General features: G+C 34.6%; 1 protein-coding gene and 1 long non-coding RNA gene across 4 annotated transcripts; both read right to left on the bottom strand.

The window, feature by feature from the left end:
• LOC135740567 (uncharacterized) lies at nucleotides 1-3,053 on the bottom strand. Of its 3 annotated transcripts, none has more exons than XR_010529207.1 (6): nucleotides 2,751-2,904; nucleotides 2,375-2,430; nucleotides 1,381-1,671; nucleotides 1,207-1,248; nucleotides 996-1,037; nucleotides 1-886 (listed from the first exon to the last, which is right to left on the bottom strand). XR_010529207.1 is itself a non-coding variant. In XM_065259024.1 (6 exons), the coding sequence occupies exons 1-6, from the start codon at nucleotides 2,916-2,918 to the stop codon at nucleotides 675-677; spliced, it is 648 nt and encodes a 215-aa protein (XP_065115096.1). In that variant the 5' UTR covers nucleotides 2,919-3,053; the 3' UTR covers nucleotides 1-674. The 3 variants fall into 3 exon arrangements, 2 of the variants coding, with proteins under 2 accessions (XP_065115096.1, XP_065115095.1); XM_065259024.1 differs by lacking the exon at nucleotides 2,751-2,904 and adding an exon at nucleotides 2,914-3,053; XM_065259023.1 differs by having other exon boundaries at nucleotides 2,747-2,904.
• Nucleotides 3,054-7,514: 4,461 nt separating this feature from the next.
• Nucleotides 7,515-9,008, bottom strand: LOC135740568 (uncharacterized). Its single transcript, XR_010529208.1, has 3 exons — nucleotides 8,920-9,008; nucleotides 8,786-8,832; nucleotides 7,515-8,582 (listed from the first exon to the last, which is right to left on the bottom strand). It is a non-coding gene; the product is annotated as an uncharacterized lncRNA (long non-coding RNA).
• Nucleotides 9,009-13,522: the final 4,514 nt, after the last annotated feature.

Here is a 13,522-nt window from a genome sequence, read left to right on the forward strand (position 1 = left end):
AAGGTTTTATAAAAAATATTTTATTAAAGTAAAAAATATATATTATACACATTGGTATATATTTAACATGTATAGAAAACACATACATGTAGTTCACACATAAAATTTTCAAATACAATATATAAAATATATAAATGTAAATGTATTTTTCTAACCTATTTATAAAATAGAAATACCAAATCCCATAGAATACCCCAAAATCATACATTTTATAACAAAATTGTAAGTTATAATTATCTGCTGATTTCTTCTCAGATGGAATACACAGAATATACAGAGCTAAGCATACATGACTATTTACAATTCTCTTTCTAACAGATTCACAGAGATATATGCACAGGTTTTCATTGGGCAAACTATCTGAACTATTTTTACATTTGGTTACACTTAAAATACTTTGAACCTGTCTACTTCTATGACTTGTGGTTATTTTGAATTGTTTTTTGTCATGGGAATTAGGGACATACATTTCTGTCAACCTTAAAAGTCTTCTGAAAATATGACCTACTGTTACAAATTTTATGTTCATTACTTGTCCTCTGATTTTGACTTTTGTCATGAACGAAGAGTTTCCCATAAAGATGAAAGTAAAAGTACAGTGGTTCAGATGTTCATCCTTGTGGGAAGCTGTTGGGTCATAACTAAAGTTAAACTCAGAGGACAAGTTTTGACACTTAGGTATGTATGACTGTATTAAGAAGTTTAGATTCTGATTTCTCATTTTCAGTAGTATCTTTTTGTTTGGGAAATTTAATGAACAAAAATATAACAAACAAACAAACCATTCCAAACAAACACACTGGAATAAAAACAGTCCATCTGGCGACAGTTGCAATGTTTTCTTTTTTTGTGTGGTTTTTTGTTGTGTGTTTTTCATCTGTGAGAACTAAGGATGAAGAAAATGTAAATTTTCACAACTGCCAAGTCAAGGCTGAACTTATCAAGAAAGATTTTCCTAGCACACTAAAAAATAATCTTGTTTATAATGTTTGTACCTTGTTTTTGCACAGCAGGGACTTTGGAGCTTTTAGTTGATTCTTATGTAGAAAAAGAGATAAAGATTGTTTTAAGCGATGTTCACTACATTTAAAAGTAATATTGCTTGAAACATGAAACAAAAGAAACTTTGTGTAGAAGCAGTAGCACAGTAATCACAGATTGAATGATGTTAAATTCAACAAAAACAACAGAACCTATTTAACAAACCTGTTGAGTTTTGTTTTGATTGCATGCATTGTGGACTTGACTCTGAAGAAAGGAGCATAAAAACAATGATTACAATTTTATATACCTTTAATTAAAGTATTAGCATTTAACACACACACACACACACACACACAAAAAAAAATGCAGTCTGCTCAAAAATTCCACTGTACATACCACTGACATATAGTCGTACTTCACATCTTGGTTTTCCATCGATGCAGAGAATATACAGATCTGCATCCAACTTGTCACATTTTTCAATGAAAAGAGAAAAGTCATCTTCAATCTTTACAGTTCTCTTCTGGAATTTGTCACCTGTTTCACTCACTCCAGACCGTTGCCCGATCACCTTTTCACCAGACCGTTTTTTCCAAAGTATATTAATCTCAGTGTTGTTTTTAATATAAGCTTGAACTGGACAGGACAATTTTGTATAATGGCCCTTACACCCTGTCACTTGAAAACCTAATGACAAAACAGAAGTTAACAATTAGCATAAACTGGAACATATTTTCTTTCTTTTTTTCTTCATCCCATTCCAGCATCTATGCCTATATTCATACCGAGAACTCCATACACAAGTTGACCCACACAAAAGTTGAGGGAGATGCAATTTGATATCTCCAGTTCACCTAACTTGCATGTTTTTTGCTTGTAGGACAAAACCGGGGTACCCGAAGTAAACCCACGCTTAAACAGGGAGAACATGCAATCTCCACACAGAAAGGCCACCTGACCTAGCCAGGGGGTGAACCGGGCACCTTCTTGCTGTGAGGCAACAGTGCAGACTGTTTTTCACAGATCATTTTACATTCTGACTTTCATTATTTGCAGTGTTCCCAGTTGCATTAATTGGTCTAAAGAAGTAAAGGCAATAAAGAAGATTAAAGCTGTAAAGGGTTACGCCAAAAAAGGCATGCATTAAGAGAGTTTTGCAGCAAAAGAGAGTAAAATTTGTTACCACCAATGGAATGACTAAAGTGATATTTGTAAAAATAAGGTGTTTCACTTATTGACTACATTTTTATTGCCATTAAAGTGAAATTACTGAAATTAAACATAAGAGCCTGATAGAATTTTTAGACTACAAGAAAACATGTCAGATGCACTTATGGAAACTCTTCAGTACTCTTCAAGTACTCTTTAGGAAAATGTATAAAATACTTGCCTCCATTCACTGTGCGAAGGGGAATCAGCAAAAAAATCCAAGAGATGCTCGTTGACCTGTGGTTAAATTTAGGCTATATTTAATTTCAAATAGTTACAGAAAAATAATGTTTTGTTCATAATATCAAAATGCTAAAACTTAATCCTGAATTTCTATTGTTAGTTTACAGGCATAAAACTGGACAGAAGGATATTTCAGTCAGTAAGGTTTAGTTAAACCAGAAAAACTGGTTGATAAAGCATAAAATACAGTGTCACAGCAGTCCGCATATGATTTTCTAAATGTGGTAAAGAAATAAGTTACTTAAACGTGGACTTGAAACAAGATAGGCAATGTTTTAAATTAAGAGAAAAAGCGAAAAAAAAACTATACCTACACATGTAATCTATGTAGGCTAAAGTAAACGTCATCCTCTCATATAACTATTTAGTCATGTCAGCCTTGCCTAGCCTCCTCTCCAGTTTTCAGTTAATGTCACATTGTAAGCAATTCGGCAGAATTGATTCACTCTTGTACTACTGCATAGGCTGACTACTCACAGCATTATCCGCCCTTGAGAAGTTCACTTCAATTCACTGTCAGCTACCAGCTCAGGTCATAAGCTCCGTGATTTTCTTTCGGGTTCGAAAGGTTTTATTTTACTGTAGGAGGTGCCATACGGGATGGTGCTCATATTTTCTCGTAGGCATACCTATCAGTGAGGTTTCGTTTTTTTTCAGAAGCGGATTCTGTTTCCTCATGTGTTCTCATACGGGATACGGGATGGTAAACGTGTTTTCTCGATTGTAGGCATAGCTATCAGTGAGGTTTCGTTTTTGCAGAAGCGGACTCTGTTTCGTTATGTGTTCTCACACCGCGTACATAAGAAAAAGCTTTGTTCCATCTTAAGATTTTCATGTTAGCAGTAATTTACGTAAGTTGTATTTAGTATAAGTATATAAAACTAAGGGAATAGAGCTAAATGAGCAAGTTAAATAAACACTGTCGTTACAGTAAACTAATTACAATATTACACAACACATATTATAAAACAGGCAGTGTTTTTTATGTATGGACTAATTATTATATTTTATATTAATTTATTCATTCAGGAATTATTTAAAGTGATTAGAAATCTTTTACAATTCCGTTCTGTAAAATAACGCTCTATGTGGTACACAAACGGTTAACAGCTCTCGTTCTCTGCAAAGAGTCCCGCCTTCGTAACTCACATCGCTAATATGATTGGATTAGCATTTCTTGAGTCCCGCCTCACTTACTCACATTGCTTTATGATTGGCTTTTTATTTCTTTAGTCCCGCCTCTAACTCACATCGCTTTATGATTGGCTTTGTCTTTACTCGCTAGCGTGTGACGTAGGCTGCATTGACTACAGGGCGGTGCGCCAAAGCTCTCAACAAGACGCGCATCGCATGATTATTCAGGGTACAGGTAAGTGAGGAAGAATGCATTATACTCACTGTAACTGTTTCATGCACAAAATAATGAACAAGTTGTGTCACATAATGATTCAGAGACAGTGTTTTCCCCAGTACACGACAATCCCGTGTTAACCCGAGGAGTTGCAAACTTGTGTCTCTATAAGTAACTGTAAAGCTTTATAAATGGGGTGGCCAAGGCTATTTAGGGGGTCCTTGAAAGAAAATAAACCCAACATGGTAGAAGCATGAATTAATGTCATGATTGCTGAATACTTTACATTAACGTTAACCCACATAGAAAATATTCCTATACTGTCTACACTGTGTTCATTACTTGCACATGTAGACAACAGGGACGTCACTAGGATTGGAAGACAGGGGGGGCTCAGCCCACAGAGTATTTGTAACTTGTGTTTGCAAAATTTTTGCACTCACATCTGAGTTACAATTATGTCAACAACCAGTCAAGAAACCAAGATGTTAACAAGTAAAACATGACAGACATATCCTCCTCTTCCATTTCTACTCTGTTAAATAAAAGTTACTGTAATGTTAGCTTTTAGACACATCAAAGCTGCATGGGGGAATTTAGGCCAGACTTTGCTCCTGATTAGTTATTCTATAAGCAATGACTTAAATGCTATCTGCAAATTGGTCACATGAAACATCCAAAATGTCCATAAACAGAGGTCAGACAGCTAAAAAGTTGGTAAGTTAAACAAATGAGAAAAAGCAGTACAAGAAATAGAAAAAAATTGGCATCACTGCATACTTTACCAGGTAAGCTATTGACCAGGGCTCTCAAGTTTTGAAGACAGGCAAGAGTGACACCCCTCCAAATACCCCCCCCCCCCACCACCCCAAATATTATTTAACTATTAGGTTGTATACTACTAACCTTATTGCAATCCACTATTCCATTGTATTCCCTGTGTGTCATATATGGGACTAGAAAATGTTCATTTGGGAATGGAGATTTTTTTACAATGAAGACTTCCTGATTCATTATTCACTGTGTAAATACACGTACACATTTCCAGTACAAACACATCATTTTACTGTTTGCATTTCTATGCTCACATAGAAACCTTAGCCAAGGATTTTTTTTTGACAAAATAAACTTTTAACCAGAAAATAAGATAAATGTGTGTGTTCACATAAATGTAAACATAAACCGGATTTGCTAATCTTATAGGTTAATATTATTAGTTGATAGCCACTGTGTTAATCTGGAAATTATACAGATCTAAAATTTAGAAAAGGGGAATGACCAACAAGTGATCTACCTTAATACTGAGTTGTCAAGATGCATTATGATGTGGTTTTCAGGACAGGGTTTAGATTAAGCCAGGACAAGGCCTTAGTTATATTAGGATGTTTATGTAGTTTTTACAAGCACAAAAATATTACAGGTGTGCATCTTGAGACAAAACAACGTGACTGATGTATTTTAAGATATGTTAGTGCAAGCTACTTTTAGTTAGGAACTAAAACTCAAACAGGCATTTTAGTCTTGAACAAGACTTAAGCCCTGTTTGGGAAACAGCCCCTATGTCTATACTGTAGGTCAGGGGTCTCCAACCTTTTTATAAGCAAGGGCTACCACAATGGATAAAACAATCTGGATGGGTACTTACTACTTTCTGATATAGTTTAATCAAAACGTTTTTCTTTTACTTGTTGTTTTATTTTACTTTACTTGTTGATACGTTTTAGTATTGTTTAAAATGTTAAGATAGGTAAACCAAGCCAAGCTAATATTAAAAATACCATGTTGAACCCTCAAAAACTTACTAGGAATACACATTATACTACCATACCAAAGACAAATACACAGGTGCCTTACACTTTTTAAAAGGAAGGAGTTCAAATGTTAAAATATTAATATTTTAAATGAAATGAAACAAACATATTTAATAAGCTATAATTTAATTATATTATTAGATTTTAAAAAAGCTATTTTACTGCAAATATAAGGTGAAATGCCCATTAAAAGCTCAATTTGCACGTTTGATCCAGTTTTTCCACAAAAAAAACTAGTTTTATAAAAGGATACACTTCACAATCACCTGGTGTTTCGCTGCATGAAATGATCTGCCTGATGCGTTCAGTACAACAACTGTACATAATGCAATGCATCACGCCAGCACATGACTTTAAAACCTGTTACGTTAATAAGCAATATATAGACGCGTGCTTTTACTGGTGACTGACCTGCTCCCTTCCTGGAGAATATTTCTGTGATTGATTTTGCAGCATCTCGCTGCGTCTGTCTCTCTCTCTCTTTCACATGTCAACCTGAGACGACTGCACGGCGGGTCAGAACAGCCGCCAGGTCAACATGGCCAGTCCGCCCTGCACACACCTTGTACTACTGATGTTCGCTCTGCTCGGCCCCCTGCGGATTGATAAACGCGCTAAATCCATGCTGCTGACTCAGATCAGGGGAGGAGCCGAAACTTGACGCAGCATGACGCCTTTCATTGGTTGTTGCGTTAAATCTTACCCAGATACAATAGTGCTATTTTCTGATTGGCTATTGTGTAGCCTATTTCTTTTTTTTTGATTGGCTGATAAGTGGCAGGCTCTAGGGGATACGCGCTTGATTCCTGCCGGTTTCCATAGTGAGAGCGGCGCGACCAGATAACTTTTGTGCGCTGCGGGCCTGCGGCATATATTAAATATATTATAAATAGTTTTCTGCGTGAGAAATACAATGTGTGGCGGGAGTGCGTGACAAAAGACCGAAATGAGTGACTGTCACGCTCAATGCGTGACACTTGAGAGCCCTGTCATTTAGGGGGGCTTAGGAACATTTTGGGGTAGCTTCAGCCCCCCTAAAATAGGCCTAACGACGTCCCTGGTAGACAAAATATAAGGTTGCATTTAAAACTTCTATTTTTTCACACAGATTAACATTGTTAATGAAGTAAAAGAAGATCTAATGTTGACTACAGAAACTTTCATAAAAGTTGTTCAGGAAACACCATGATATACATACATTGGGAATTTTTTTGGCAAAATTAAATTAAGAATTAAATATAAAATAACAATACATATTATTCAATGTTATAAAGTAAAATGGATTCGTATTTGTTACAAAGTGATTTTCTTTTCTTTTTTTTGACAAAGACTTAACAGGTACTGTTTATTAGGCTCTGGGACAAATAATTGTTTATTATAGTACATTAAATTTGGGATGGCACGGGGTTTACGAGTGAGATTTCACTGCGTAAACTGCATACTAAGTTGTCTGTTGCTTAAGTCAAGTAAATGGCGATAAACAGTTTTTCAATGGGACTCTGCTTAGCAGTTTTATTTATGTTCCCACCAATGCCAGAATCAAACTTATGAGGACAGTGAAGGGTGAATTGATAATTCCGGTATTTAACACTTTGAGTCTCATTTCTGGTTTGTTTTGGATGAACTACAGTGATGGACACTGAAATTTTGACAATGGGTCGTGTCTTGAGTTTTTGACTCGTTTAGATGCGTCTCTTGACTGCTTTTGAATGAAAGTTAAGGGCCATGCACAAACATGTCATTAAAACAACACTTAACGTTCATTTTCAAAACTGTGCTACTCACCGAGTGGTTCGTGGTGTTCGTTGATGATTAAAAACAAATATATCGATGCCGTGCACTGTTTTTAAACAATAAATATTTTTGATACTTTTGGAGCTTTGGTGTTGCCGACTTTTTGACACGTTGTTGTTCTGATCTGTCTTGGTCTTGAAATATGTGCGTATGTCCATGTTTGTAAATGCTTATGTTGGCTGCCTGCAAAAGTTACGATCATTACTTCATAAAAATATGCATAAGATTTAATATGAATAAATTTTTTAATGAACGTAATCACAATAAGATTTAAAAACACTGTAATGTTTTACTTGTATAGTCTTAATTTTTGTGCTTGTTCACAGCATACCCACAGCTGCTTTTTTGCTGATGACGGCCAGCATGTTTTTGTTGGCCTCGCATTGCAGGCTGCATACGTCATAAAGACGGTCTTATTTCAGATTATTATCGACTATAAGGTTTACTGTTATACTTAATTAATCGTAAATTGTTGAAGTATGTGTATGACCTGCAAATGCAATGCTCAGTTAACTGAAATAAACCAAACCTTCTAGAGAGTGATGTGCATGGAAAAAATTCAAATCATAATCACTTATCACTGTGGCCAGATACGAGGGCCTTACACACATTACGCCCCTGCTGGTCTGTCCTGTCTGTCAGCGCATTGTCATTCTCCTCTCTGCTCCGCGATGTATTTTTCACTGCATGAGAGTGGTGTTTGCTGCAAAATTTATTTTCCCCCTCCTTAGACTGGGGGTGGGGCCGTGAGGTTGGGGGGCCACAATGTAATGCATCAATATGGTGCATTTTGAGAGTAAAAATAAATTTCTAGATATGAGGAATTTTATGTTCTTATAAACAATTTTGTGCTCTATTAGTAAAATATTTTGTTAAATGGGGATAGGACACACAAGCCACATACAGTAGCCTATAACATATCATGTGGTAAATGAGATTGACAAAGTTCACGTTGGTCAAATTTTCTTGCTTGTCAAAAGTTTTATTTAGTGCTCTTGTAAAGCTGCTTGACAATACTGCACATTACAGAATGAATACAATTTAATTGATATTTTGACATGTTGGAGTAAAAAAATATTTCCTCATTTAATTCTTGCATACACTGTGTCCTGTGTGGGATTGTGTTCTCTGCTTCTATTTTGTGCTTTGATTATTACAGATGCATATGAAATCTCATTAGCTTCATCCCCCTGAAACAAATCGGTAAGGTTAAAAGGTCATGATAACGTTATTAGAGAACTGTTTGCATGTACAGAATTTGCCTTTTCTTTTTCTGGAGATAATGATTTTTTAACATTGTAAATTTGCATATATCACAGGTTTTCAGTATATTCAATATTATTTGTTGATAATGACTAATTATAAGTCCTCTAGGAGTAGAAAAGGTTGATACCTGGTCAGTCTGTGCACTTTCTACTTTCTTTGATGCACTTAAACATCCTGGATGAAAGAAACAGAAACATTTGTATTTAACAATAAAAAAAATGATTTGTTGTGTATATGAATTATGTTTTATGTGCTCATAACCTTGTTTTGGTCTCCTCCAGCACATGCACATGTTTGTCACCAGTGAGAGTGAGAGAAGCACACAGAGGACAGGAAGCCATGTGCTGGTACAAATAATATTTTTGCTATCATCTTTACCCGACTCTACATGATGACAGAAGGATTGTAGAATTTAAATTCCTGCTGTTCCAACCATTAAAATGCACAGTAAACTATGTTAACCAAATGTTTCTCAGTCTGAAGACTGTCAAATTTGTGCTCATAGGCCTACATTTATTTTAAACTGTTCACCTGTGGTCAGTAATTTTAAGAATTTACCTTTAAAGTCCAGTTTTGTGCAGTAAGATTGATTAATGTTGAAGTCAGTGCAGCAGTAGAGAATCAGATCATTGCTGGTGATGTTCATCAGAATCAGAGAGTGAGTGTGTGTGAGAGAACTAACTGCTATAATCCTCCCTTCATAGTCTGGGTGAGTAAAGGATGGATCAGGTTTACGTTTACCTGAATACAAATGTTCAAGCCTCAGAATTGTAACAAATGTTTGATTGTCATTTATTATGATCCAGTTGATCTCTTGATCATCTTTAATGGTACACGAGAGAGTAACATTTCCTCCTAGATTAAATTTCTCTGATGCTCCATCAATAAGGACCACAGAGACCATCGTAAAACCTAAAGTCAAACAATAGAAAAGTATTATATAATTAATCTGACTTTTTACATTTCTTTTTTTGACAAATAAAACTAAAGCATTTAGTTTCAGAGGCTTTTGAGCAAGTTACATAAGCACAACATAAACAAAATATTTTGCTGAGTTTTTATTTTAATTTTAATATTTAACTTTTTATTTTAATCATCCTATTTTAAATGCAAAGTATATGCACACGATCCTTGCTACCAAAAAATGTAAAGTAACTGAGAAAGAGAAAATATTTCATTCTATCTGCGGCAGTTGTGTCCTAATGGTTAGAGTGACCCAGAGGTCACCGGTTCAATTCTCACAGCTGGCTGGAAGCAACGCAGGTGACCTTGAGCAAAACACCTTAATCCCAGTTACTCCATGGGCGCTGTGTGTGTGTGTTCTACTCACTGAATGAGTTAAATACAGGGGTCGCATTTCAAGTATGGGTTGATACATTGACAATCACTAAACATTCATTTCACCTTATATGGGAAGATTTGTCTGACATACATACACTGTAAAACATTTCAAGCTGGTTAAACGTAGAAACAAAAGTTCATCTGCTGCCTTAAAAATGGCAGTTAAATATGCTTGAAGATATGCTTTGTCTCAGCTCACAAGTAGTTAAGACATTGTGTAACTTTATACGTTTAACTTTTTTAAACTTACGAACATGAGTTTAATATCTAAAACTTTCCATGATTATTTGAATTAAATAGAAAGCATAAGTACACATAACTTAATGAGGCTTTTATGTTTTACAGTGTACAAAAATAATGAATAGCTAACCTAACAGATGCCCTTTAAACCAGTATAGAATTTTACAATTGGTTTGGGGTTTCTCACAGAAGAAACATCACTGCATACAGAAATGCTGAAAGCTTTATATAAGGAAGTTTTACATGGCCATTATATTTGCATGATTTTTACATGAGCACATTTACTCTTATGTGTCACAGTAAAGGAACAAAAGTAACAAAGTTTTTTTCTAGATATTTATGTTTAATTTTTAAACCTCACGAGAGGATGGAAGAGTAACTTTTCATTTTAGACATATATTTTGTGCCAGATAACCACTTCTTGTTTTAGATTAGCTTCATATGCTTTTCAGTCACAAAGAACAGAGCAATGCAAACACTTTTACAGTACCACAATCACCAGTGAATAGAAGCTATGTGTGGTCAAATGCTAGATATCAACAGAGAACCACAAAGATCATGTGACTGTTTTAATGGCCATCTTATGGAAAATATGATCACAACACCTTTATGCCTTCATGCTTGGCCAGGATTGTTATGATGGAACATTCTGTTTATCACAAACAGTGCAATCTAATGTTGCATTAGAAAACAAAATTAGTATTTAGATTATTGATTATATAAGTTTCATTGTGATAAATGTAGAAAGGTTTGTGTTTAAGTAATAGGCTTTAAATTTGTCACTGACATTATTTGATCTTTCAATAAAAAGTATATAATAACTTGAATAGGGTTACAGCTACAATAAAACTGAGAAATATATACAAAGATGAAATTTACACTCTAAAACAAACAAGAAATGGCACTAAATAGTATTAAAAGTTTGTAATCAAGGCAACCATTTTCAGCAGCACAGCAATATTACCAGTGGTAAATCTACAATATCTGTAGATATAACACTGGTGATTTTGCTGTGCGCAGGGGCGTCGTTAGGCCATTTTTAAGGGGTGCTTTCCTTTTTTCTTTGTACTGTTTTACAACAAAACTTGACGGCATGTTTATATTCTTGAAGTATTTTTTTACTGTGTTGATGAGATTAACTGTTGGCCCAGATGAAAAAGTAGTACACTTCCATAGTGTACTTAAAGTGCCTTATTTTCGCACACTAATTTTGTACTTAATATTCTAAAAATTCATCTTTAGTACTTCTTAAGATGTTCTTAACATTATCTAAGTTTACTTCACTGTGCTATTTTGAGACACCATGAATATGAACTAAAATGTACTTTTAAAATACCATCTCTGTATTAAAAAATGTATTTACAGTGGGGCAAAAAAGTATTTAGTCAGCCACCGATTGTGCAAGTTCTTCCACTTAAAAAGATGAGAGAGGCCTGTAATTTTTAAAAATAATACTTATTTTCCACCATTATTTGCAAATAAATTCTTTAAAAATCAGACAATGTGATTTTCTGGATTCTTTTTCTCATTTTGTCTCTCATAGTTGAAATGTACCTATGATAAAAATTACAGGCCTCTGTCATCTTTTTAAGTGGGAGAACTTGCACAATTGGTGGCTGACTAAATACTTTTTTGCCCCACTGTAGTTGACACTTGTATTAAACTTGAACTCAACTTTGATACAAAGATGGTTTCAAGTTTACTACAAGTGGTACCTAAATAAATTTTTTAAATACATTTTTAGCACATTTTAGTTCATATTTATGGTGTCTCAAAATCAGTGAAGTACACTTAGATGATCTTAAGAACATCTTAAGAAGTACTTAAGATGAATTTTTAAGTATATTAAGTACAAAATTAGTGTGCAAAAATAAAGCACTTTAAGTACACTATGGAAGTATACTACTTTTTCACCTAAGGGACTGGACTTGAAAACGCATTGTGTGTGCAGCACGGCACTTCCAACCCAACAATAGCGGCTTGCAGAGAGCTAAATGAGTTTATGTTCGCGTCTTTTAGGTTTATGGACAAATACATATTAGCATGTCTCAAAATAGCTGTCTTAGAGAGTATCATAATAAACAATTGATAATATAAAAAATCTTATTACATTTAATCTTATTGGCCTACCTGTTGAAGTTACTGCAGTTAACATGAGACCTTTTGTTTCATTAACAGACAGCTAATCAAATAGAGAAGTTTAAAATTCAGCCTTACATTATGTTTACTTGCCAGTAATCCCTGCAGTCAGTGCACAAGCCTATAGGAATATTTATCTAATGTGGGGTAATATGCATGTCATCAGATCTCCGCATTCTGTCAATCATCAGAAGCAAGAAAGAAACTGAATCCATCAAGTCAAAATTAGCCACAAAATTAAGAACTCATCACTCTGAAAAACTTTGGGTTTTTAATATGTTGTAAAGTTGTGCTAAGACTTTTTGATGACTTTATTGATCAGTGTATTCTATAGTATGATCAGTGAGTTCAGCATTTCCCCTTGGGTTGTTAATGATAGAAAATCAGACAGAGTTGCAAAGGTAACTTTTGTACCTTGAGATAATATTTTTATAACTTATAATTTCCTGATAGGTTAATAAATGCATGACAATATCCTTTAAACAGCATAATGTTGATGAACAGCAATTTACAGAAGGACCAGACATCTACTATATTAAAACAACAAAAAATCTCAATTAAGGACACATAAACAAATGGCATACTCACTTATCAGTTGTGTTAGCATCATTTTCTCTAGGTTTCTCTCTCTGTGGTCTAAAGCAGAATGAAAGCCACTTGTGGTCTTTTCCTCCATTCATCTTCAAACGTCATAGATATTCACAGCTCAACAAAAAAAAAACTGTTAACAGAAATAAGTGCAGAAGTAATGTTTGGGCACGCTATAAAGACAGCATAAATATTTCTTACCTAAAAACTATTGTGATCTGATATGAAATCTACTTAAAATGATGGTGTTAAATTGTACTTAAAGTGGTTCACTGGCTGTAGAATCTTATGGTGCTATGTAGAATCATAAGTGGTGGTATAGTCGTGTTATACAGTAGCACCGCTTGGTTCTGCATACTGTAGGTGCTACAATTAAATTGGTTCCCCTATGAGTATGAACCTGTAAAGTTACTGTAAAGTTAACTTTTAGTGCTATTAGCATTTTTAGAGTAGCAACAATGTGTGTGTGTTTTTTTAAAAGTAGAATTATGTCCAAGTCAGTCACCTGATCTGAATTCACTTGAGCATGCATTTTGTATGTCAAAGAAATTAAATG

This window comes from Paramisgurnus dabryanus, chromosome 22 (genome assembly GCF_030506205.2).
Source record: "Paramisgurnus dabryanus chromosome 22, PD_genome_1.1, whole genome shotgun sequence".
Classification (NCBI taxonomy): domain Eukaryota; kingdom Metazoa; phylum Chordata; class Actinopteri; order Cypriniformes; family Cobitidae; genus Paramisgurnus; species Paramisgurnus dabryanus.